Genomic DNA, 24009 nt, shown 5'->3' on the forward strand with positions numbered 1-24009 from the left:
AACGCTCCAACCGTTGTAAGTGTGAAAACTGGTCATAAGTCACTTTTTTCAGGGCTGTTGTAACTTCGGACGGTCACTGAACGAATGGTTGTAAGTCCAGGACCGCCTGTCACTATTAACGTCCGTGAAAACAGAGCTCTCTTATTCTATCCCTCTTCCCCAATCTGGTGTCCTCCCAGTGGGTCAGACTATAATTACCCACCCCCAAAAGGAGGGGCTTCAATTGTATGGCCATGCCCCCCCTTGGCCTGTTGTGACCTGAGGGCAGTGGGGGGGGGAGCAGAGCTCCTGGGGCCTCCAAAAGGAGAGGACAAACCAACCACGAATGGACAAGAATCCCTTGAACTAACCATGGTTTAGCCAGGATGCCCAGTGCCTCCTGCTCCCAACCCTGCCTGTACTGGATCCCAGATCCCAGGCCTCGATCTGGAATATTTGCCCTTTTTCCTTCGGCAGGCTGGTGGAGCTGCCAACTTTCTGAGCGGTACTTCCAAGCTGTCCAACCGGTAGAGTTCTGAATCGCAGGCTGGGATTGCAAAGCGCTCATTAAGCCCTTTCCGAAGTTGGGAGTTCTGGATGGGAATCCTGGCGCCAGCCTTCCCGGAGGGGGGGAATTTGGGAGTGGGGGGGTCCAAGCCAAGGCATGCAGCGGGCGACAGGTTGGGGAAGGCAGCTGCTCCGTCCGGGACGGTTCTCCTCTGCTTTCGCCTCCGATTCTTCATTCCCGACTTGGGCCACCAGGGGTCGCTCAAGATAATTTCTCCCCGGCTTTTGCAAGGCTGCCGGTTGAGTTGCGCAAGATCCCTCGGGCCATCCAGGCGCTGCGCTTCGGACTCCTGGGGACAGGTAGAGGTTCAACCGGTGCGGCTCCTTCCTTTTCTTCCTTCCATGTTCCCAAACCACCCCCCCCCCCTCAACCATCTACAGCAGGGTCTCCAAACTTGGGGACTTTAAGACTCCCAAAATTCCCCAGCCAGCTCTGGGAGTGGAAGTCCACAAGTCTTAAAGTCCCCAAGTTTGGACGCCTCTGATCTACAGTTTCATCTCTCTGCTGGGTTGGGGGCTTTCTCCCCTCGGTCCAGCAGCGGGAGAGACCCCCGCCCACAGCCTCACCTGACGGCCTTCCAGCCTTCCTCCATCGCCCGGCCGAGCCGTTTTTTCGCGGATCCCCGGCCAGCCCTGCGCGGCGACCCCACCCAGTCCGCTTCTCTGGGGTGGGGGCAAGGGCGATTTGGGTTTTTCCCAACTGGGGGCGTCCTCATCCTTGGAGGGAGGGGGGCAGCTCCGTAGAGGCTGGCTCCAGCTTTCCACGCGGGGGGAAACAAGGAGCAGGCTCTAATTGGGGTAGGGGATCGTCCGGGTGTCAGAAATCGTGGGAACGGTGCCCTGACGTGGGGGTTGCCCTCCAACGGCTCCCACCTTGTTTGGGGATCCCTGATCCCTCTTCTTAGAGATCCCTCGGGATCGCCCCTAGCCGGATTTTGGACGTGGGGAAGGGGAAGGGGGTCCTCTCCGGCCAGCTAGCAGCCCACCCCTCCGCTGCCCAGCCGTCGCGACCCTCCAGACGCTGGGAAGAGTGCCTATCCAAGCCAGCCCTTCCGCGGCTTCTGGATCTGAGGAGGTGGGAGAGCAGCCCCCGACCTGGGTGGGTGGGCGTTGCGCAAGAGCCCCCAGGCGGGTCCCCGAGGGTCAGCGGGATCCTGAGCCCGAGAGAGCCGGGGCGGGGCGGGGCGGGGTGGGGGGTGGAGGGCAGACAGAAGCCCGCTCGCCTATTGGCTTCCCCCCCCCCGGGGTGGGGGCGGCCAGACTCCCCCCAGTCCCCGCCCGCCCGTTGTCGCAGCTCAGCCCCGCTGCTTCTGCAGGCAGCGCCGGACGGCTCGGATGCTCGAGGGTCCCTCCGACCCTCCCGGCCAGCCCAGAAGAGTCGGGGGAGGCGAGCCCCGGCCCAGCCACCCTTTGGGACGGTGCCCCCCACCCACCCGGACCCCAACCGCCGGGTTCCAGAGCCGACGTCTGCATTCTGCCTTCCAAGTAGGCGCAGGTATTCCGCCCTTCTCCTTCCCAGGGGATGCTGTCAAGCTGCTAGACCTCAGTGAGGAGCTCTCCCTCTAGGAGTCCGTCTGGGCGTTTTCTTGCTGCTATTTCTTTTCCAATTCTCCGGCTGCCACTTTCTTGAGAGTTTCCAAGCTCTCCTCTGGACAACAGAAGCTGCCCGGGGGCTCCCTCCCCCTCCAGGTTCCTGGCAGGGTGGTCTCCCCTCCCCCATTGTGCCAATGTGCCCGACTCGGACCCCCGGCTTCCCTGGCAGCCTGCCCCGCCAATGCAGCAACCTGACCGCCCTGCAGACGGACAGCAACCCCACCCTCAGCTCCTTCATGTTTGCGGCAGGGGTGGTGGGCAACCTGGCAGCCCTGGCCATCCTGGGGGTCCACCAGAAAGAGCAGAGAGCCAAGACCTCGTCTTTCTGCATCCTGGTGACCGGCTTGGTGGTCACTGACCTGGCGGGCACCTGCGTGGTATCCCCACTGGTCTTCATGGCCTACTCCTGCAACTCCACCCTGGTGGGCATGGCGGGGGGCCGGGACTGGCTGTGCAACCTCTTCGCCTTCTCCATGATGTACTTCAGCCTGGCTGCCATGTTCCTCCTCTGCGCCATGTCGGTGGAGCGGTGCCTGGCCATCAGCTACCCCTACGTCTACTCGCAGCACCCCGTCCGGCGGTGGGTCAAGCTCTGCCTGCCCCTCACCTACGTCTTCAGCGGCCTCTTCTGCGCCCTGCCCTTCCTGAAGGTGGGCAAGTTTAAGCAGTACTGCCCGGGCACCTGGTGCTTCGTCCAGATGGACAAAGATATGACCGTGGCCTACAAGGACGTGGCCTTCTCCCTGTCCTACGCCACCGTCATGGCCCTCCTGATCGCGGCCATCTTCCTCTGCAACGGGCTGGTCATCGTCAGCCTCTGCCAGATGTACCAAAAGCAGAGGCATCGCCGGAGGGGGTCCCTGGGCACTAGCCAGCGCCGGAAGAAGAGCTGGTTCAGCCGAGGGGAGGAAGAGGTGGACTACCTCATCTTGCTCGCTCTTATGACGGTCATCTTTGTCATCTGCACGTTGCCCCTCACGGTAGGTACGGCGCCCCCTACGGGCACAGTCAGCAGCCCGGTGGAAGGGCTCACGTAGAGGGCGGGGGGGGGGGCTGCCTCTGTGCCACAGCCGGTGTTGGAAGAGATGGGAGATTCCTGGGAAAAGAGACAGTTTGGTGCCCTGGTGAAAGTATCAGACTAGAAACCGGGAGACTGGGAGTTCTAGTTCTAGTGCTTAAGATTCAAAGCCAAGCAGGGTGACTATGAGCCAGGCACTTTCTCTCAGCCCTAGGAAGGAGGTAATGGTAATACGCTTAAGACAAACCTTGCCAAGGAAACGACAGGGACTTGTCCATGGGGAATTCTGGGAGTTGAAGCCCACCCATCTTCCAGCTCAATAGCGTGATGGCTGGGAGTTCTGGGAGTTGAAGCCCACCCATCCTCCTGTAGCCAATGTTGAGAAACACTTTCCTGGTCTAAGGCCTGGTGACACCATCCTCCCTTTGAAATCTTCCATAAGCCCATCAGCCCAATGCCCGCTCATCATATCTTGTTGAATGCACTCCAGAGCTGGCATTGTGGAGGAGAAATTCCAGAAAAATGGTTTTACCAGCAGGGAGCAGATCCTTCTCCTTCCCAAGACCTTTTTTTTTAATAGCCTCTGCAAGAGCCATTATTATCAGCAGAGTCCAACCATGGAAAGCTGTCCTTGCTCCTTGCCTTGTTTTCCTTTGATGCTATCTCTCTCCCCCCTCTTTTTTTTTTGAAGTATATAATCCCCCAGAATCAGGGTGGGGAGGGGAGAACAGGACAATCTGCATTCTTCCTTCTTCAATCGCTTCTGCCAGCCCTCTCTCGGGCGGAGAATAAGCCCTTTCGAGAAACGAATAATAAGAAGCCTGTGTGTCCCCTCTTTCAGGGAAATGGGAAATATTTTCACCTGTTCAAAAGCGTCACTCAAGGATCTTTTGCAGGGAAAGGATTAATGTGGAGCCAGTTTGTTAAAACAGAAATCCAAAAGCGAAGCGTTTTGAAGCACGAATTTTAACCCTAGGATGGGGGAAGGTGTGGGATTATGCAACATTTAGCGCTCAGTGAAATTAAAAACGGGGCAAAGTAAATTAAAAATGAATTGATGAGTGAATTAAAAAAAAAGAGGGAGAAAACTCACTTAACAAGTCTCTCACTTAACAACAGGCTCCATTGTGTTCGTAAGTCAAGGATTACCTGTATCGATGCATAGTATATTCAGTTTAGTTTATTGTCACTGCACCTCGTACAACAAAATTAAACGCCATCTTCAATATGTAACTATAAAAATAAAAACACAGACACACATCCGTCACATGCTATCTAATTAAAATTGAAAACCCGATATTGCATTAATATTGCACTTTGCCGTAGATTTCAATATAGTTACTGCCCTGGGATAGAAGTGTATATTTACGTATTAAATGTGCCACATTTTTCAGAGTATAAGACGCACCTCCCCCCCCAAAAGGGCGTGGAAATGTTGGTGCATCTTGTATACCATTTTGGCCTCCTGAAGCCCTGCCCCCCCATCCCATTTTTGCAAAAAATGAGCAAAAAACGGCCCATTTTTCATAAAAACAGGCATTTTTGCCTTTCCCAGCCCCCAGAAGCATTCTGCAGGCTTCTGCAGTTTTTGCAAAAAAAACGGACAATTTTCCACCTATGTTTTGCAAAAATGGGGTCATTTTTGCCTTCCCCAGCCCTGCTGAAGCCTGCAGAGTGATCCTGGGGGCCAAGGAGGACAAAACCCTTTTTTTTTTCTTATTTCCTTCTTTGAAATCTTGGTGCGTCTTATACACCAGTGCGGTTTATAATCCGAAAAATATGGTATATGCTACCCATCTCACTATCCTAAGCGACACTTTCTAGAGATGTAAATATATATTCCCGGATATTTGTCCTCCCGCCCCCCCCCCCAACATCTGGGGTCCTGGTGCCCCTTGTCTGAAGTATGTAGGTGAGTTGTCAGCAATTTCTCCCATCAGTAGCAGGGATATAGCAAGGCGGATGTCCTTATCTTTTCCCTCCAAGGTTCATCAGCCGAGGTTAGGTAAATGCAGAGGTAATCAGCAAGATTTTTTGCAACAATCATTGGGGTTCCCCCTCCCCAGTCTTGGATAATGTCCGGTTGCTTGTCTTGATTAAAAGAGGGGACATTTCTGTCGAAAGGGAGAAAAATTGTTCAGAAATAACCCAGAAAAAAAGTAAAGATATGAGCTTTTCTCTTTTTGACATCTCTCCATCTTTCCTTTTCTTTCTTTCTTTCTTTCTCTTTCTTTCTTTCTTTCTTTCTTTCTTTCTCCTTCTTTCTTTTTCTTCCTTCCTTCCTTTCCTTGTTCTTTCTGCCTCCATCCATCCCTTCCTTCTTTCCTCTTCTTCCTTTTCTTCACCCTCTTCTTCCTTCTCCCCAATAGAACAATTAGCAATCGGTTTATGATGTGTACCTTCTACTCATTATTATTCCTCTTCTCCACCTCCTCCTCCTCTTCCTTCCTTCCTTCCTTCCCCCTCCCTTTTTAATTCCACACTTGCCCATTTTCAGGTTTATAGCTTTCGCAATGGAGTTATTTATTCATTTAGAGCTGCGTTCCTCAATATTGCCAATTTTAAGATAGGTGGGCTCCAATTCCCCAGCCAGTAAGTCATCCATTTATGCCGGTTGCCAAACACCTAATTTTTTTGTCACTTGACCCCGTGGGGATGCCAGGACAGTTGGTCAGCAGGAGGAGTGGTGTTGTCACTTGGAACCGTTGCTAAACGAAGGGCTGTAAGTTGAGGACTAACTATACCATTTTGCTGGGGATGGATGCAGGGAACCATCCTCGTTCTGCACTGCCGTGGTCAAGACTCTCTTCCCCAGTTCCAAGATGGAAAACCCCAGATGCTGCGTTATGAAATGATCATCCCGTTGTGAGCAACTCTTTCGTGTTAAAAGCCACTTTCCTGCCCTCTGTTCCATTAAAATTAACGTGCAGGATGGGTCGCCATCAAATCAACAGGATAGAAAAAACAGAACAGGAAAAACACGTGTGAGAAAGCCGCAGATTAAAGGGGGAAGTGGAAAGAACCCAAGTGTTTCATCTCAACGTCAGTCAGGAAGCACGACAAGCGGGAAGGCGAAAGTCTTACCCAAAAACGGGCATTTTTGCGCAACGTGGCACAGTTGTCAAACAGAGACAGAAGGGGAACAATTGCGTGCCAGGAATCCTAACCACGGGGCTTAATAGGAATGTTTGCAGAAGGGGTCCAAAAGCCAAGATGAGGACGATAGGTTGATTTTACAGCCCCAAACTCGTCTTTGTGACAGCCCCTTAAACATTGAAAGATGCTATCGTGCCACCACCTGGTCCTTCTCTTCCTTAGGCTAGACATACGCAGTTCCTGCAACTATTGGTCATATTTTTTAGGGATCTGGAAGCTAAAACATACAACGAACGGCTGCAGGAATTGGGTATGTCTCTAGATTAATGAAGGACCAGGGGAGACATGATAGCAGTCTTCCAGTATCTCAGGGGTTGCCACAAAGAAGAGGGAGTCAAGCTATTCTCCAAAGCACCTGAGGGCAGGACAAGAAGCAACAGATGGAAACTAATCAAGGAGAGAAGCAACTTAGGACTGAGGAGAAATTTCCTAAAACAGAGAATTTGACTGACAATCAATCAGTGAAACAACTTGTCTTCAGAAGTTGTGAATGCTCCAACACTGGAGGATCTCAAGAATAGATTGCATGTGATAAAGATGTAATATTACTGGATGTTTTTAGGAAGATCGAATGGAATGCCAATATTTCATATAAAAGGATGTAAAGCCAATTATAGTCAAATGAAGGTTGAGGTACAATAATAGTAATATATATATATATATATATATATATATATATATATATATATATATATATATATATATATATATATATATATATATATATATATTTGATTTAAAAATATGTGATTTGATATGAATTGCAAGTGATGACTATGGAAGAGATGCACAGAAATTTTGTAACCAACTGACACACTTTCTATAATTTGCAATGGAAGATGCTTTTATGGTTTTTTTTTTTAAAGAATAGATTGGATAACCATTAGGGTTTCCTTCTTGAGCAGGGGGTTGGACTAGAAGACCTCCAAGGTCCCTTCCAACTGTTATTCGGATTGGGATGGTTGCGTGCAATGTACACATTAGAAAGAAGCAGGATTTTGATTGGAGAGTCCCAGCCACTATTGTGACTTTAAAAAAAAAATATTCTCAAGGTTACCCTTGGCATAATTTACCAAGGAATGCAGGACTCCTAATTTTGAAATGCCTCCTTTCTTCTTTGATGGTTTTGGGGTTTTCTGTGATACGCCAAGCTGCTGCTGTTGAAGAACAAAAGGAATTTTCTTCTGGGTGCTGTGAAATTGACCGGAACAACTCAAGAAATTGACTAGAAGAGCTTGAGAAATTGACTAGAACAACTCAAGAAATTGACTAGAATGGCTCAAGAAATTGACCAGAAAGCTCAAGAAATTGACCAGAACAGCTTGAGAAATTGACCAGAAAGCTCAAGAAATTGACCAGAACAGCTTGAGAAATTGACCAGAACAGCTTGAGAAATTGACCAGGAGGGCTCTTGAAATGGATTAAACAGGATTATTTTCGGAAGCTGGATGCCTTTTAAAATTAACTAGAGAGAGATAAACAAGGAAGGCCAAAGGTTTGGCAGTTGAAGCGTCCCCCAGCTTTGTTTCTCTTAAATTCATTCTTTTTACTCATTGTCAACCTAATTCTTTTCAAATGCACAGGAAGGAAGGAAGGAAGGAAGAGCGGTGCCACTTCAAAAAGGTGCCAATATTTAAGGCAGTTTCATGCTCTCTGGAAGGTCCCGTTATTAAAGCTGCGCCCAAATTAGTTGGAAATGCTTTACGTGATTAAAAAATTCACCCGAATCCGGGGCCATTCGCAGCTTGTCCATGTTCACCTCAGTGTGTAAACAAGGCGGGCGTGGCAGCTTTTAAGTTCAATCTGGTCTTTTCGCTTTTATCTTCCCTTCGAATTCTCTGGAAATGCAAGGAGGCACGTTAATAAAGCCAAAAACTTGGTTTTAATTTGCAATTTACAAGTCTGACGAAGCGAAGAAGAGGCATGGAAAAATAGACCCTCGTCTTCTAATTGTTGGCTAATGGCCTCCTGGTTGGGAAAGATGTGAGAAAGGGCAGAAAAGTCAAGATGGCAGCCATAATTGGGCAGTTGAACTCCCGCACCTTTTTTTTAAAAGAAGAATCCTCCAAGTTGTAAATTATGAGCAGTTCAAAATAGGAAATTGTGTACACTGCAGGGTGAAGCAGCTGATATCTCGGGAAGCTTTATGGGCGTGAAAGTAAGCTGAGTTTTGACTTTCATCCTGTATCTTCGGTTTCTATTGGCTGGGGAATTCTGGGAGTTTGAAGTCCACAAGTCTTAAAGTTGTCAAGGTTGTTTTAGTCCTCAAATAACAGAATAGCAGAGGGACCCTGGAGATCTTCTAGTCCAACCCTCAGGAGACCATTACAGACAAATAGTTGTCCAATCTTTTTTTTTGGAAACTTCCAGTATTGAAGCACCCACAACTTCTGGTGGCAAGCTGTTCCACTGATGAATTGTTCTCGCAATCAGGAAATTTCTCCTTAATTGCTTCTCTCCTTGATTGGTTTCCATCCGTTGCTTCTTGTCGTGCCTTTAGGTGCTTTGGAGAATAGGTGGACCCATCTCTTCTTCTCTGGGGCAGCCCCTCAAATATTGGAAGACTACTACCAATCACCTCCTCATTTCATGAAGGCATACCCAGTTCCTGGAACTGTTCTTCATATGTTTTAGGCAGATGCTCTTTGTTGCTCTTCTCTGCACTCTTTCCAGAGTCTCAACATCTTGAGTCTCTCCCTCTGTTTATGCGGCCTAGGATTGCATTGGCATTTTTGGCTGCTGCCTCACACTGCTGGCTCCTGTTTAAGTGATCGTCTGCTAGGAATCCACTATCCCTCTCGCAATTACTACTTGTTGAGCCATGTAACACCTAGTCTGCACCTGTGCGTTGGGTTTTTCTTGCCTAAAATGTAAAACTTCCTCTACATTGAATTTCATTTGGTTAGAAATGGCCCCGCGTTCCAGTCTATCGTATTCAAATGCCTGCATTTGCCCTCTTGCCATCCAATACCAGGCAGTTCCAACCTGCTGCCCCTTAGGATCCGGCTAAAACAGGATGGTAAGAAGGCTGTTGTACATGACTGGTGCAATGGAAAGCCAACAGGGTGTGATAAGTTAGTACAAAAGGCTGTTTGGATCAGGCTGTGTCAATAATTGAGAGAGGTCTAATAAGAACAAGAGATAAATGGCCAAAAGACCAACTTGCCAAGGGGTCAAACCTGCCTGATTTTGAGGCTGGGGGCAGGGTTTCCTTTGCTGGGATTCTTTGGCAAAACCCTCTAAAAGTTTGCTCCATATTATGGGCTGGAAGTCCCACCAATCCAACTCTCCAAACCAGGAGACGGGAGAAGAATCTCGCACGAACCAAACCGAATTTCAAGTTTTGTTCCAGTCCGTAACTAGATGCCAACCTAACATGTACCAGCTGAGGTCTTGTGTGTGCAAAGCACCGATGTTCTCTGCCCTCCTTCAATCACGACCAGCCTTATCAACCTCATCTAGGGGTAGGAAGTGGCATTGTTTCTAGGGCACCAAGCAAGCTTGCCACCCACTTCTTCCGTTGCACGGCTTTGTGTCACGCAATCTAATGGGGGGGGAGGTTTCTCACGGAGGGAAAGAGCAACGTATGATCGAAGGCTGCCTCGGGTGAGAATCGAGGCTGGGTTTTGTTTTTTTTAATGCCAAGTTTTCAGCTCAGAAAAAGCAGGCCAGCCTGTTTAGAATATGGGGTAAAAAAAATATTAGGAAGAAAATACAGATAGTTCTCGACTTACAACCATTCATTTAATGTCCGTTCAAAGTTATGGCACCCCTGGAAAAAGTGACTTACAACCAGTCCTCACACTTACGACTGTTGCAGGATCCTCCCAGAATTGGGGGCACTTGGCAATCAGGACATATTCACGAAGGTTGTAGCGTCCGGGAAATCACGTGATTCGCCATTGGCTTCCTTCCGACACAGCAAAGTCAGTGGGGGGAGCTGGATTCACTTAACGACCATATGGTCTGCTTAACAACTGAAGTGATTCACTCAACCTTGGCCAAAAAAAGGCTCATAAAATCAGGCATGACTCACTGAACGACCTCCTTGCTCAGAAATGCGAAGAATAAATAAATAGCAAGGCAAATTTTGGGCCCAACGGAGGTCGTGAATTCGGGATTATTGGGGTGGGGTTGACCATGCACTTAGAAAGGGAGGGGGCTTCAACTGCCGTGATCCCTGGGAAAAAAGTTACTCCAAATGCTGCAGATATTGGAAAAAGCAAGCATGAAGCCAAAAAGCCATTAAGGCAGTAATTATCACTCTGTAGGACCGGAAAAACCCCAGACCGCCTGTCTCCAGAGAGCATCTCCTTGTGGTCTCAGGGAAGGTGGGAAAATACTTCTAACTACTGCCAGAATCAGGCTCCCGGCTGTGGAATATGGGCCAGGGAATCACGCCAGCACTAGGAGAAGGCAGTTTTCATCTCCTCTCATCTCAAGATCCATCTCCATCTGAAAACTGTGCCGGGCACGGCAGAGTTGCTGGCCAAATGTCCTTTTTATTGTAAAAGCAGGACATTATTGGATACCCAGGAAGGGGGGAGGCTTGCGTTTCGTTGAGTGCCGTTTTCAGTCCAGAGCGGAGGGATCGAGTTTAATTGGGTCCCGCATTGGCCGCTGGCCAAGCTTCTCCTCCAAGACAAAATGCAGCCGTTGACTTAAGACAAGCCTGGCATGCAGAGCCCGGTTGGTGAGCGGCCAAAGGTTTTGAGACTCTTGAATCTGGCGCCTTCCAGAAGTGCTGAGACTCCAACTCCCAAAATTCCCAGCCAGCCTGTCCCAGGATCTATATAACAACTAGCATCCCCCTTTCTTTGGAGAAAAGTTTCTCAACCTCAGTGACTTTAAGAGGGGTGAACTTCAACTCCCCAAATCCCCCAGTTCGGTGCTTTAAGAGGAGTGGACTTCAGTTCCCAGAACTCCCTAGCCATGCTGGTTGGGGACTTTTGGGACCTGAAGTCCACTTCCTTTCACGTTAATTACCAATCAGTCTAGGGAATTCTGGGAGTTGAAGTCCACCCATCTTAAAGTGGCCAAAGTTGAGAAACACTCGTCCTACACTGAGCAACTTATCAAGAAAGCCCGTTTCCTGATCATTTCCATCATGGGCCCTCCACCCTTGTCTTCTTGCAACTTCTGATTCAGCTCATCTTGTCAGCTGTCTCTTCCCAGAATATCCCCTTCTATTCCTTGGGGGGAAGCCTCACAAAACGGGGGCAAAGAATTTTGCAAGCCAAGATCCGATGCACTACAGTTCCCATCCTATGTCAGCCAGCCCAGCCGTTGGTTCGAATGAGGGCAAGCAGAGTTTAGTCATTTTTCAACCAGCATCCCAAGAGGCCTTTTCTCTGGAAAGCCTTAGCTGCTTCTCCAAGTGGAGCAAAGATTTTTCTAAAACGAAGACAGAACAGAATAACAAGAGTTGGAAGGGACCTTGGAGGTCTTCTGGTCCAACCCCCTGCTCAAGCAGGAAACCTTCTATCATCCTGGTCAAATGGCTGCCCAGTTTCTTCTTGAAAACTTCCAGTGTTGGAGCATTCACAACTTCTGGAGGCAAGGAGTTCCACTGACTGTTTTTTCACTTTTAGGAAGTTTTTCCTTAGTTCCAGGTTGCTTCTCTCCTTGATTAGTTTCCATCCGTTGCTTCTTGTCCTGCCGTCAGGAGCTTCGGAGAATAGCTTGACTCCCTTTTCTTTATGGCAACCCCTCAAATATAGGAAGATGCTATCATGTCCCCACTGGTCCTTCTTTTCGTTAAACTAGACACACCCAATTCCAGCAACTGTTCTTTAAATGTTTTAGCTTCCTAATCTTCTTTGTTGCTCTTCTCTGCACTCTTTCCAGAGTCTCAACATCTTTTTCATATTGTGGCGACCAAAACTGGACGCATTATTCCACGTGTGGCCTTACCAAGGCCTTATAAAGGGGTATTAACCCTTCACGTGGTCTTGATTCTCTCCCTCTGTTAATGCAGCCGGGAACTGTGTTGGCTTTTGGGGGCAGCTGCAGGATCCAAGTTACTTGTGAGGAGACCTATTTCCAAAGCGGTTGCACTTTTGCAAAGTGACAATCCCACTCCAGTTTTCCATTTTGAAGTAGGGGAATCTTAACACAGCTGACAAATGGACTGTTTTTCCATCCCGAATCAGATGGGTATTTAATGGAAGGGAGAATTCGGATAAGTTTTTTAAAAAAAATAAAAAATAAACCCAAGTTTTATAAAAGGAAAACAACCCCTTACAAAACGGCACTTTATAAAAACACAGCTGCAGCATTTGCAACACCACCAACCATGTGTTTTCTTTCTTTGCAAATGCTTTTAAAAGTGCCTTATAAACTTACCAAGGCCTTATAAAGTGGTATTAACCCTTCACGTGATCTTGATTCTATCCTTCTGTTGATGCAGCCTAGGACTGCGTTGGCTTTTTTGGCAGCTGCTGCACACGGCTGGCTCCTATTTAAGTGGCTGTCCACTAGGACTCCAAGATCCCATCCTCCAAGAAGGATGGAGAGTATAGATGTAGCATATCGTATACAAAGAAGATATAGTGTATTGTATATTTAGGTGGTCCTCAGTTCACTTTGTGACCGTTTTCAACAGCGCTGAAAAAAATGATTTACGACCGTTTTTCACACTTATGACCATTGCAACATCCCTGTAATCACGTGATCAAAATTCTGATCTGGTTGCGCCCCTCTGACCGCCATTGGGCTCGGTCTGGGCCGCTGGGCGGGAAGAGGGACGGTCTTGGGCCACGTATAAAATAGAGGATGCACTTAATGCACATAAATAACAGTCCTCCACGTACAACCATTCGTTTAGTGTCCATTCAAAGTTACAACAGGACTGGAAAAAAAGGGACTTAAGGCCATTTCTCACACTTATGACTGTTGCAGCAGCCCCGGGGTCATGTGATCAAAATTCAGCCGCTCGGCAACCGACTCGTATTTATGACGGTGACAGTGTCTCATGGTCACGTGATCTTCTTTTGCGACCTTCTCAAGTCAACAAGGAAGCCAGACTGACTTAACATCCGTGTTACTAACTTAACAACAGCAGAGATACACTTAACAACCGTGGGAAGCAAGGTCGTAAAATGGGGCAGGACTCACTTTAAAAACTGTCTCCTTTAGCAACAGAAATTTTGGGGTTCGTTGTGGTCGTACGTCGAGGATTACCTGTATATAGATATAAAGTGGTATATAGCTAGATACCATGCCTTATTATTATTATTATTATTATTATTATTATTATTATTATTATTAAGCATGAAAATCTAATGAATTTAGGTCAGTTGGGAAGCGATGTCAGGATCCCAAAATTTTCCATTCGCTCAGCCGGGAATTTGTGTAAATCCTTTAATTCTTCTCTTTGTTTGGCTGGTTCTGGGTCTCCTTTTACCTGCTCAAAGGTTCCTCCAATTGGGTAAAACTTGCTGAAGTTTCTTGTAGAGTTAAAACATCTGCCAAAAATAAATATTCCTTGAGGTTTTTTTTTAAGAGCAGCCATTCGTTTTTTAAAAAGAAGAGTTTTTTTATTCTGACAGACCGACCCAAGCTAAAAATACAGATCAGCATTTATAAATACAAGCTCTGCTTAAACAGCCATCCTACTTGTAAATTTCCACCTCCGTTACGAAGCTTGGCTTAATTTTTGCATCCTGGGCACGGATCAAATTTTTTATTGGGCTTCGTCGTCAAGAGAATAGAGGTCAGAAAAGGGACAGCATCGTTCCTTCCCATTTGCAATGTCCTATGTAGGCAGTCCTCGACTTACGACCACAGTGGGCAGCAAAATTTCCATCGCTAAGCAAAGGAATTGTTAAGTAAGTTGCACTCAATTTTAGAACCTTTTGGCCACAGTTGTTAGGTCAATCACTGTCGTTGTTAAGTGAATCATGGAGTCACTAAGCAAATTCTCTGCAAGAAAATCATCAAGCTCAGAGAGCACCAAGGATCCCACCGTCCTCCTCCTTCTCCTCTCCCCCTTCTAGTACTGATGACGTTACCTAGTTTGGTAATGAAACGTGTGCAAGAAAGCAACCAAGGTCAGAGAGCACCAAGGACCTCACAGTCTTCCTCCTTCTCTCTCTTCCCTTTTCCTCCCTTCTCCGTCATACAGTCTCCCTTCTCTTCCATTTTGTGCACATTCCGTTCTAGCACTGATGATGTTACCTAGTTGGGTCGTGAAACGTCTGCAAGAGTAAAGCATAGCTCAGAGAGCATCAAGGACCCCACAGTCTTCCTGCTGCTCCTTCTCTTCTTCCTCTTCACAAACCCCATTCCCTTCTACAACTGATGATGTTCCCTAGTTGGGTCATGAAACATCTGCAAGAAAACCACCAAGATCAGAGAGCACCAAGGACCCCACAGTTCAACCAGAGCTGCAAATATTTTTCTTCCGTGGATACACACAGAGGCTGAGACACCCAATTTGAACTTGCAACCTGTGATTTTCTGGGTCAGAACTCCAGATGTTCCTTGCCAGGGGATGCGCAGCTGGAGAAAACATCTGGGCTCAGGATGAACCCCTTCTTTGGACCACCTGTGTTCCTGCACTTCTGCTTTTTTTTCTCTTCCCTCCAGACCTAATTTTCCTCTTGGGACAAGAAGGGCCCCTTCCTCCGTTCCCACCCTCTTTTCTCAGGACTTTTGCAATCAGCCGAATTAAGAGGTCAAAATTGTTCTTCATTTCCTTGAAGAAGAAGAAAAATCCAAAAATTGTGCTATTCATTTGGGGGAAGAACAGAGCAATTAGGATGAAAATAGAAACGAGGCTGAAAAGCTATCATGGGTATTATAAATAACATGGACCCCATCCTCAGTGTCTCCACATTAATCTTAAATACCCCGTGTAAACTGAGAGGAGAAAGTGGAAGGGAGAAAGTGGCAGAGAAGGAGGGAGAGAGGGGATTGGAGAGAGGGAAGGAGAAGGGCGGAAAAGAGGAGGAGAGAGAGAAGGAGTGGAACGAGGAGAGGAGGAGGAGGAGAGAGGAAGGGGAAGGAGAGAAGAGAGGGATGGTTGAGGGAAGAAAGGAGGGAGGGAGGAGGAGAGAGAGAGGAGGTAGGGTGGCGGTGGAATAGGGCATAATATGGTGTATGGAAAGCGGAAGAGCAAATAATAGCAGTTGAGGGCTGAGGGTAAGAGGAATTGATATAATATAATCAAAACAGTGTATGTTAAGATATAATGGTATACTTGTGGTTACTTCTAGGAAAATAAAAATTAAAAAAACTTTCTAGAAAAAAAAACATTAATCTTAAATTCCGCCCAGGAAGCTGAAATGGGGGAGGGGGGACAGAGGGGGGGACGGCACAGGGATTGTTTCAAAGACAAAATGGAAAAAAAGAGTGAAAAATCGGGGGGGGGGGGAAGGTGATTTTCAGAAGCCCCAAATTCCAGAGGTTTCATTGCACCGAGGACCGAATTCACCCTGCGTATCTCCCAAGAGGAGCCTCAACGGAAGCCAAAACCTTGACTTGTGAGGTTGGGGGTCCTATAATGGAGGTTGGGGGTCGTTTCTCAAAGCTTGGAACGATTTCAAGTGATCTGGGAAGACATCCGCCAGGATCTCCAAGCTGGGCAATTTTTTAAGAGTTGTGGATGTCAATATTTGTAGTGCTGGGTTGAAATGAGGGGGTGCCCTCTGAGCTGGGTGGTTTCCTTGCAGACGTTTCATGGCCCAACTAGTGAACATCATCAGTGCTAGAAGGGAAAGGAGGAGGAGGAGGAGGAGGAGGAGGAGGAGGAGGAGGAGGAGGAGGAGGAGGAGGAGGAGGAGGAGGAATCCTTGGTGTTCTCTGAGCTTGCTTGTTTTCTTGCAGACGTTTCATGGCCCAACTAGTGAACATCATCAGTGCTGGAAGGGAAAGGAGGAGGAGGAGGAGGAGGAGGAGGAGGAGGAGGAGGAGGAGGAGGAATCCTTGGTGTTCTCTGAGCTTGCTTGTTTTCTTGCAGACGTTTCATGGCCCAACTAGGGAACATCATCAGTGCTAGAAGGGAGAGGGGTATGTGGAGAGGAGGAGGAGGAGGACTGTGGGGTCCTTGGTGCTCTCGGAGCTTGTTTCCTAACCCTTTCCTTCCTCCTGCCCTCTAGATCCGAGCCTACATCGGTGGCATCGATCCGGACCACAGCGAGGCAGCCGACATGGTGGCCTTCCGCCTGAGCGCGCTCAACCCCATCGTGGACCCTTGGCTCTTCATCATCTTCCGCCATGCCGTCTTCCGCAGCCTCCGCCAACTCTTCTGCTACCCACTCAGCTGGCCCTGCTGGTTTCGGCCACCCAAAGGGAAGACCACGCTGAGGATCCAGGACAGCCTCCCCTGCCAAGCCCAGTCGGTCTGCTGAGACGTCCCCTGCTCAAACGAGACGGGATGCGGGGCTCCTTGGCAGGGGGAAGGGGGCCAGTGGGGAGGGCCTGGGGAGCTGGGTGGGAAGGGCCCCCTCCACCACCATCCCCGAGAGAGTCCAAGAGTCGAAAGGGACAGAAGGACCGTCTCCTTGGAGAAGCGGATTGGGAAAGGATGACAGCGTCGGAAGGGACCTTGGAGGTCTTCTAATCCAGCCCAGGAGAAGGGAAGGTCCCTTCTGCCTCCAAAGGGGAATAAATTGGAGGGAGGGGACCGGGAGGAACGCAAGTGAACCACCTGGGGTTTCCTTTGTACCTCTTGGGCTCCAACGCCCTTCTCCGGCTTAAGGTATGACTAGTGATGCTCACCTTTTGGGGTACCACTTTAGGCAGGATGCTGCTGGTCGCACGGAAGAGATCCAGAGAACTCGGACAGGTCTTGAAGAAATAAAGGAAGCACTAAAATAAACCTTCGCCTCTCCATCTAACTTTATTTCTTAGATTTTTTTTTAAACCCTCTGTGATCTCCAGATGCTCGGTGGCTCATTAACCCTGAGAAATGCCACAACATAAAGTCAGGTAGGGAAACTGCCATAAACAAGAACAACACCAGTTTAACTAGGCCACAGGACTTCTCTTCTGGCTCCCAAAGGAATCTGGCGGGGTCTTTGTTGCTTCCATTTATTCTTATTTCATTTTATTGTTTTGGCCCGGCATCTTTTTTTCCAATTCAAATGGGATTGCGGTTTTTTTGGGGGGGGAATGAGAACAAAACATGGCTGGCTTAAAAAAAAAAATCAAATGTTTTGCTGGAAGCTTTAGGATTCTTTGGGGATGAAGTGGGTTTTTTTTTACCAGGGTCAGGGCAACCACGTGGAGGCTTAACACCTCGTCCTTTCACTCGTGGTTCTTCTGACCCCTATTTAAAATTATTTCTCATCACTAGAAAATCCAGAACTGAAAGGAAAAAGCAGAAGAAAGCATTTGGCCTCACAGTAAGCGTTCCACGGATCAGAAATCAGAAGCCTGGTAGCACTTTTTCCAGCTAACAAAACTTTATTAGTTTCTGCAGAATTTTGTTAGCTGGAAAAGATGCCACCAGATTCACCCTGGTTCTTGGCCACTCCAGACAAAGAGGACTTATCTCCCATTATTTCTGGGATTACAATGACCAGCTGATCCCTTTTTCATGTCTTCATAACTCCTCAAGAGATCTCCAGTTTTTCTTTCACTTCTTGAGCTTCTTTTCTTGCAGACCTTTCATGACCCAACTGGGTAACATCATCAGTGCTGCTGAGTGTGGAGTTTATATAAAGTAGCTTGCCCTACCTCTGAGAGTGGGAGTGTGCTTTTCCCCTCGTTATAGTTCTTTGATTAAGATATTGTTTCTCTGCTAGATCGTTTGTCTGGAGTTAATCCCTGCTTATCTGTGTATCGGCTGCACGGATGATGTTACCCAGTTGGGTCATGAAAAGTCTGCAAGAAAAACCCCCAAAGCACAAAGAGCACCAAGGGCCCCCCAGTTGATAAGCAATCCATTATCTCCTTCTGAGGACAGTCAGCAGCCCTTCTGTCCTCCAGGAAGTCCCCAAGATGGAGAGTTGGCTTGACACACATTTTCACAAAATCCTCAACCTGAAGCAATGATCAAGGCTGCTCCACTGCTGGAATTCCTCAAGAAAAGATGGACTCGCCATTTATCCCGGATGATATAAGTTCTCTTGCTAGAGCAGAGGACTGGACTAGAAGACCTCTAAGGTCCTTTCTAACCAGAGTGGGGCATCCTACCAGTTTAACAACCGGTTCGGTGATCGTGCGCTTCTTGCGCAGTTTTGAGAAAAAAATACCTTCCGCATTACTGCTAGGGAGAAAACAGGTGACGGGGTAACTCAGCTGAGAAGATACAGGTGAGTTAAGCACTTCATCACCAGAGCAAACTGGTTTGCTGCCAGCTGATGGTCAGAGCTACTGGTTTGCCCAAACCTGTCCGAACCAGTATTATCCCACCCCTTTTTCCAAACCCATGATTTCATGAAGCTTCTTGCTAACTCAATGGATCCCTCCTCTCTTCGAGTGAGGAGCTCAGTGGAAGTCCTGGGGGCAGACGGAGAACATCTTCCCCCAAACTGGGATGGCCTTCATCTTAAGACTGTCCTGTCGGCCAATGGCCTCTGGGGTAGGAGGGAGGAAATGTGGGCCTTTTCACCACATAGATGGAAGTTGAGTCACACCACTTAACCACTGAAAAATGTAAAGTTCTACATTTAGGCAAGAAAAACGAAATGCACAGGTACAGCATAGGTGGTACCTTGCTCAACAGTAGTAACTGTGAAAGGGATCTTGGAGTCCTACTGGACAACCATTTAAATAGGAGCCAGCCGTGTGCGGCAGCTGCCAAAAAAGCCAACACAGTTCTAGGCTGCATCAACAGAGGGATGGAATCAAGATCACGTGAAGTGTTAATACCACTTTATAATGCCTTGGGAAGGCCACACTTGGAATACTGCATTCAGTTCTGGTCGCCACGATGTAAAAAAGATGTGGAGACTCTAGAAACAGTGCAGGGAAGAGCAACAAAGAGGATTAGGGGACTGGAGGTTAAAACATACGAAGAACGGTTGCAGGAACTGGGAATGTTTAGCTTAAGAGAAAGAAGGACTAGGGGAGACATGATAGCAGTCTTCCAATATCTCAGGGGTTGCCACAAAGAAGAGGGAGTCAAGCTATTCTCCAAGGCACCTGAGGGTAGAACAAGAAGCAATGGGTGGAAACTAATCAAGGAGAGAAGCAACTTAGAACTGAGGAGAAATTTCCTAACAGGGAGGACAACTTGCCTTCAGAAGTTGTGAACTCTCCAATACTGGAGGCTTTTAAGAAGACGCTGGATAACCATTTGTCTGAAACGGTATAGGGTTTCCTGCCTGTATAGGGTTGGACTAGAAGGCCTCCATCTATTCTCTTCTTTTCTACTTTTCAAAGCTCTCTCTGTAGTCTCCTCCTTTCTCAGCGGGCATTTGAGCATCTTAGCCCCCAAAGGCATGACTCTCTCCGGTCCCCTGATGGAGGAAACTCCTGGATGTCAACAGGGCTTCCTCTTCTGGCAGCGAAGGCTAGAAGTTTGAGCAATCCATCCAGGAGCTTGCGACAGCTCTGGAACTCAAGTCAAGAAGGGAAGGCGTGGGTGGGGGAACGGAGCATTACTCAAAAAGGCTGGGCCGGTGCTGATGGAAGCCATTCCACTCCGTTTGGCCCGGAAACAGAGACAGGGATGGTTGCAAAGCCATCCACCCCTCGGGTCCTTTCTTCCAGAGAACTTACGAAAGCAAACATCCCCGCTTTGAAAAGGAGCAACGCAGAAGTTCTGCTTCGCGGAGGTGTTGGATGAGGTGGCCAAGAGAATGATGAGAGAATTTTCCTCTACTGGGGGGGTGAAGTTAAAATGAACTCCAATGTGTTCATTTAGATTTTGGTTAAATTAAATTACAACCAATTTTGTTGTATTTAAGTACAATGACAATAACGATTATACTTATTCCCATTTTGGAGGATGGCTTTCGTTTTCCCCTTGCTTCCGGCGTCACCTTGGAATTCAGGAATAAGTTCTGCAAGGGCTTGGTGGGAAGAGGGGGGAGGGGTGTCTTTCAGATGGGGGTTAATGGTAGATTAATCATCCAGCGGTAAGCAACATCCCAATGAAGGTTGGAGCAATTCTGGCCATCAACCAAACAGTAAGCAAGAGCCTAAATAAGGGACCACCAAGAAGAAAACTGATCCAACTATTACTGGCAATACTTGTATGTAAAGGGAGCAAGCCCAATTTCCTTCTGGCACTGATGATGTTACCTAATTGGGTCATGAAACATCTGCAAGGAAACCATCAACCTCACAAAGCACCAAGAATTCCACAGTCGTCCTCTTCCTCCCTCCACACACCCCACTCCCTCTCCCGTCTATCACTGATGAGGTTACTTAGAGGGGTCGTGAAACGTCTGCAAGAAAGCCACCGAGCTCAAAGACCACCAAGGACCCCACAGTTCAACCCTGAGCTACAAAGATCCTCTTAAAGCCGCCTTTGGATCTAAATGGAAGGATGCCTTCAAGCACAGTCTGGTTCCTGAAAGCATGAAATGAAGAAACCGCTTAAGACATGGCTCAGGTCATACTTCCTCTTTACGTGACTTCACCCAAGCTTAACCCCTCCCCTCCCTGGTGAGGACGAATTCTCAGCTGTCCAGGGTCATGGGAGTTGAAGCCTAGCAGATGTAAGGCTGGAGGAGGCTAAAATACACCTTCACCCAGCTCTTAAGTCCATCAGAAGAAGAAAAAGAAGATATTTGGGCAGAATATTCAGTTGGTCCTTGATTTACCATCTCAATTAAGCCTGTTACTAAACAAGGCACTTACTAAGTAAATTTTGTCCCATTTTACAACCTTTTGACCACCGTTGTTAAGTGAATCGCTGCAGTGGTTAAGCGAGTCATATGGTTGTTAAGTGAATCAGACTCCTGTCCCCCCCTTGTCAGAAGCCAGCTGGGAATGGCGATCATGGGAGATTGCAACTGTCATAAATACGAGACGGTTGCTGAGCGTCTGCATTTTGATCACACTTACGACCGTTGCAGTGTCACAAAGCAACAGTCGTAAGTGTGGGAAACACGGCCGTAGGTCTCTATTTTCCCAGTGCTGTAACTTCAAACAGTCACTAAGTGAACGGTCGTAAGCCTTTTGCTCTTTCACCTGGGGGGGTGGGGGGGCTAATGCACGCAGTTCCACACCCTATCAGAGTCAGGCAGACTTTGACAAGCGTTAAATAGGCTATGCTACAGCTTTATTATTATTTCTTTTAAAGGGGAACACGCAAGCCACAAAGGTGGCTATTAATGGAAGGGGAAATGATGGTGCTTTTTTAAAAATTAATTCTGCTTTTCCATCGCAAAACAAGACGCAGGAGGAGGAGTCTGCTGTTTCTCTTCTACAATTTAACTCAGAGGGGGGAAAACATGACCATATAGAGCAGGGGGCTCCAACCTGGGCAATTTTAAGCCTGGGGGACTTCAACTCCCAGAATTATCTCAGGGGTTGCCACAAAGAAGAGGGAGTCAAACTATTCTCCAAAGCACCTGAAGGCAGAACAAGAAGCAATGGGTGGAAACTAATCAAGGAGAGAAGCAACTTAGAACTGAGGAGAAACTTCCTGACAGTCAGAACAATTAATCAGTGGAACAGAAATTGCCTCCAGAAGTTGTGAATGCCCCAACACTGGAAGTCTTTAAGAAGATGTTGGATAGCCATTTGCCTGAAACGGTATAGGGTTTCCTGCCTAGTCAGGGGGTTGGACTAGAAGACCTCCAAGGTCCCTTCCAACTCTGCTATTGCATTGTATTATATAATTCCCCAGCTTAGCACTGGTGATGTTGCCTAGTTGGGTCATGAAATGTCTGCACGGAAATTATCAAGCCCATTGAGCTCCATGGACCCCACAGTCTTCCTCTTCCTCCTCCTCCTCTATTCCACGAACCCCACTCCCTCTTAGCACTGATGATGTTACCCAGTTGGGTCATGAAATGTCTGCAAGAAAACCACCCATCTCAGGGAGCACCAAAGCCTCCAGAATGTCAGGCCGGTTCCTTTTAGGATCTTTGGCCTGCCACACACTCTCTTATTTTACTATGCTGTTTCATTAGTGGGGAATTGGGAGGGGGAATAGTAAGGAGCAGAATATGTTGTTGTCAAAATAAAACATTCCTTCCTAGAAGCCCAAGGTCATCCTTTGTCTCTGCACCTCTGAGCCTGGCCGGAACTGGGTGGGTGGAATTGCCAGCGTGGCAGTGGGAGATTGGACCATGGGATGATGGGAGCAAGATCATGAACTTTCAACTGGGTGGGGAAAAACGGGAAGCTTTCAGATTCGGGTTTTCCACAGAAGTGCCAACATGTCTCTCTTAATAAATTGGAACTTAGGGCAATACTTTGCCTTGGACTCTGATTTAATTGTGGATGATATTTGAAATGCTGACACAGAATCTATGAGCAATCCATCTTCTTCACCATCTCCTCCAGAAGACAATCAGCAGCTCTTCCGTCTTCCAAGAAGCTCCCAAGATGGAGAGTTGGCTTGACGCGTTTTCACGAAACCCTCAACCCTGAAGCAATGATCAAAGTTTGCCTCCTGGAGTTATGGGGGCTCCGCGCTGGCTCAGGAATTCTGGGAGTGGAAGTCCACCGGTGGTAAAAGCTGGCAGAGTTGCCCACCCCACTGCCTTAAGAAGAGGAGAGATGCCCACTTGAGTTGAGGCAGCTGGCAGAGCAGAGCCACGGCCAAAGGAGGCCCTGGCTGGGCCGTGGCTGTGTAAAGGGTGGGACCTGCATCTCCTCAATTCCAGTCAGTCAATGCATGAAGGGAAGACTTGGGTTCCAGAAACCCTTTGTATGCAGTGGTTGAGGGGGAGACGTGACTGGGTCCTTGCCTACCCTTGCCGTCCTGTTGACCTCATCAATCTGAAGGCTAGGAAGGTCTTCAGGGGACCTTAGTGGTCAACCTTGACCTGCTGGAGAAGGCCTTCAGAGTCACTGTAGAAATGGCATCTATGGGCCTAGTGAGGACGATGACGTGATCCAAGTTCTCTCTCTTTTGATGGCTCCATCATAGATGTTGACTTTTGATTGACTTCTTCGGTCACCTGGTTATGGGTCCCTTCCTTCAGTGGGTGTCCACTCGTGGTCCAGGAGCTCTCTGTCATGAACCCTGACAGGGTTCAAAATCCAGGCTCTCCCAAGGATGCATGAGATTTCTCCAAAACCTCCACACCTGAGCATCCTTCCTGGATAGGCGCATTGCCTGGTGACTACCCATAAGCCACCACCTATCAAAGAATTCGGGTCATCTGGGCAAGGGGATTTTTCCATGGAGGGAGGCGCCCTCTGCTGTCTTGATCTGGTACTGCAAGGCCAAACAAACTTTTGCACGTCCCCCTTTCAAACGTCACATGCCCGGAGACCCCCAAACTCTTTCCAAGAGAATGTCAGAAATGGGCATGAAAAAAAGAAAGAAGTTTTTTTATTTTGACAACAACACATTCTACTCCTTACTATTCCCCCTCCCAATTCCCCATTAATGAAACAGCACAATAAAATAGTGTTGTGTGGCAGGCCAAAGATCCTAAAAGGAACCGGCTGGAGGCCTGACACTGGACTTAATACCCTTTTGCTTCGTTGGACCATTCGAACTCACAAAGGCACTGAAAAAGCAACTTACGACTGTTTTTCACACTTGTGACTGTTGGGACCATCTCCATGGTGATCAAAATGCAGACGCTTAGCAACTGGCATGTACTTATGACAGT

General features: G+C 47.9%; 1 protein-coding gene across 1 annotated transcript; it reads left to right on the plus strand.

The window, feature by feature from the left end:
- The first annotated feature begins 1865 nt into the window (after positions 1-1865).
- PTGIR (prostaglandin I2 receptor) lies at positions 1866-17125 on the plus strand. Its single transcript, XM_081962702.1, has 2 exons — positions 1866-3119; positions 16414-17125. The coding sequence occupies exons 1-2, from the start codon at positions 2274-2276 to the stop codon at positions 16663-16665; spliced, it is 1098 nt and encodes a 365-aa protein (XP_081818828.1). The 5' UTR covers positions 1866-2273; the 3' UTR covers positions 16666-17125.
- Positions 17126-24009: the final 6884 nt, after the last annotated feature.

Source organism: Natrix helvetica, assembly GCF_964273705.1.
Source record: "Natrix helvetica genome assembly, chromosome: 9".
Taxonomy (NCBI): domain Eukaryota; kingdom Metazoa; phylum Chordata; class Lepidosauria; order Squamata; family Natricidae; genus Natrix; species Natrix helvetica.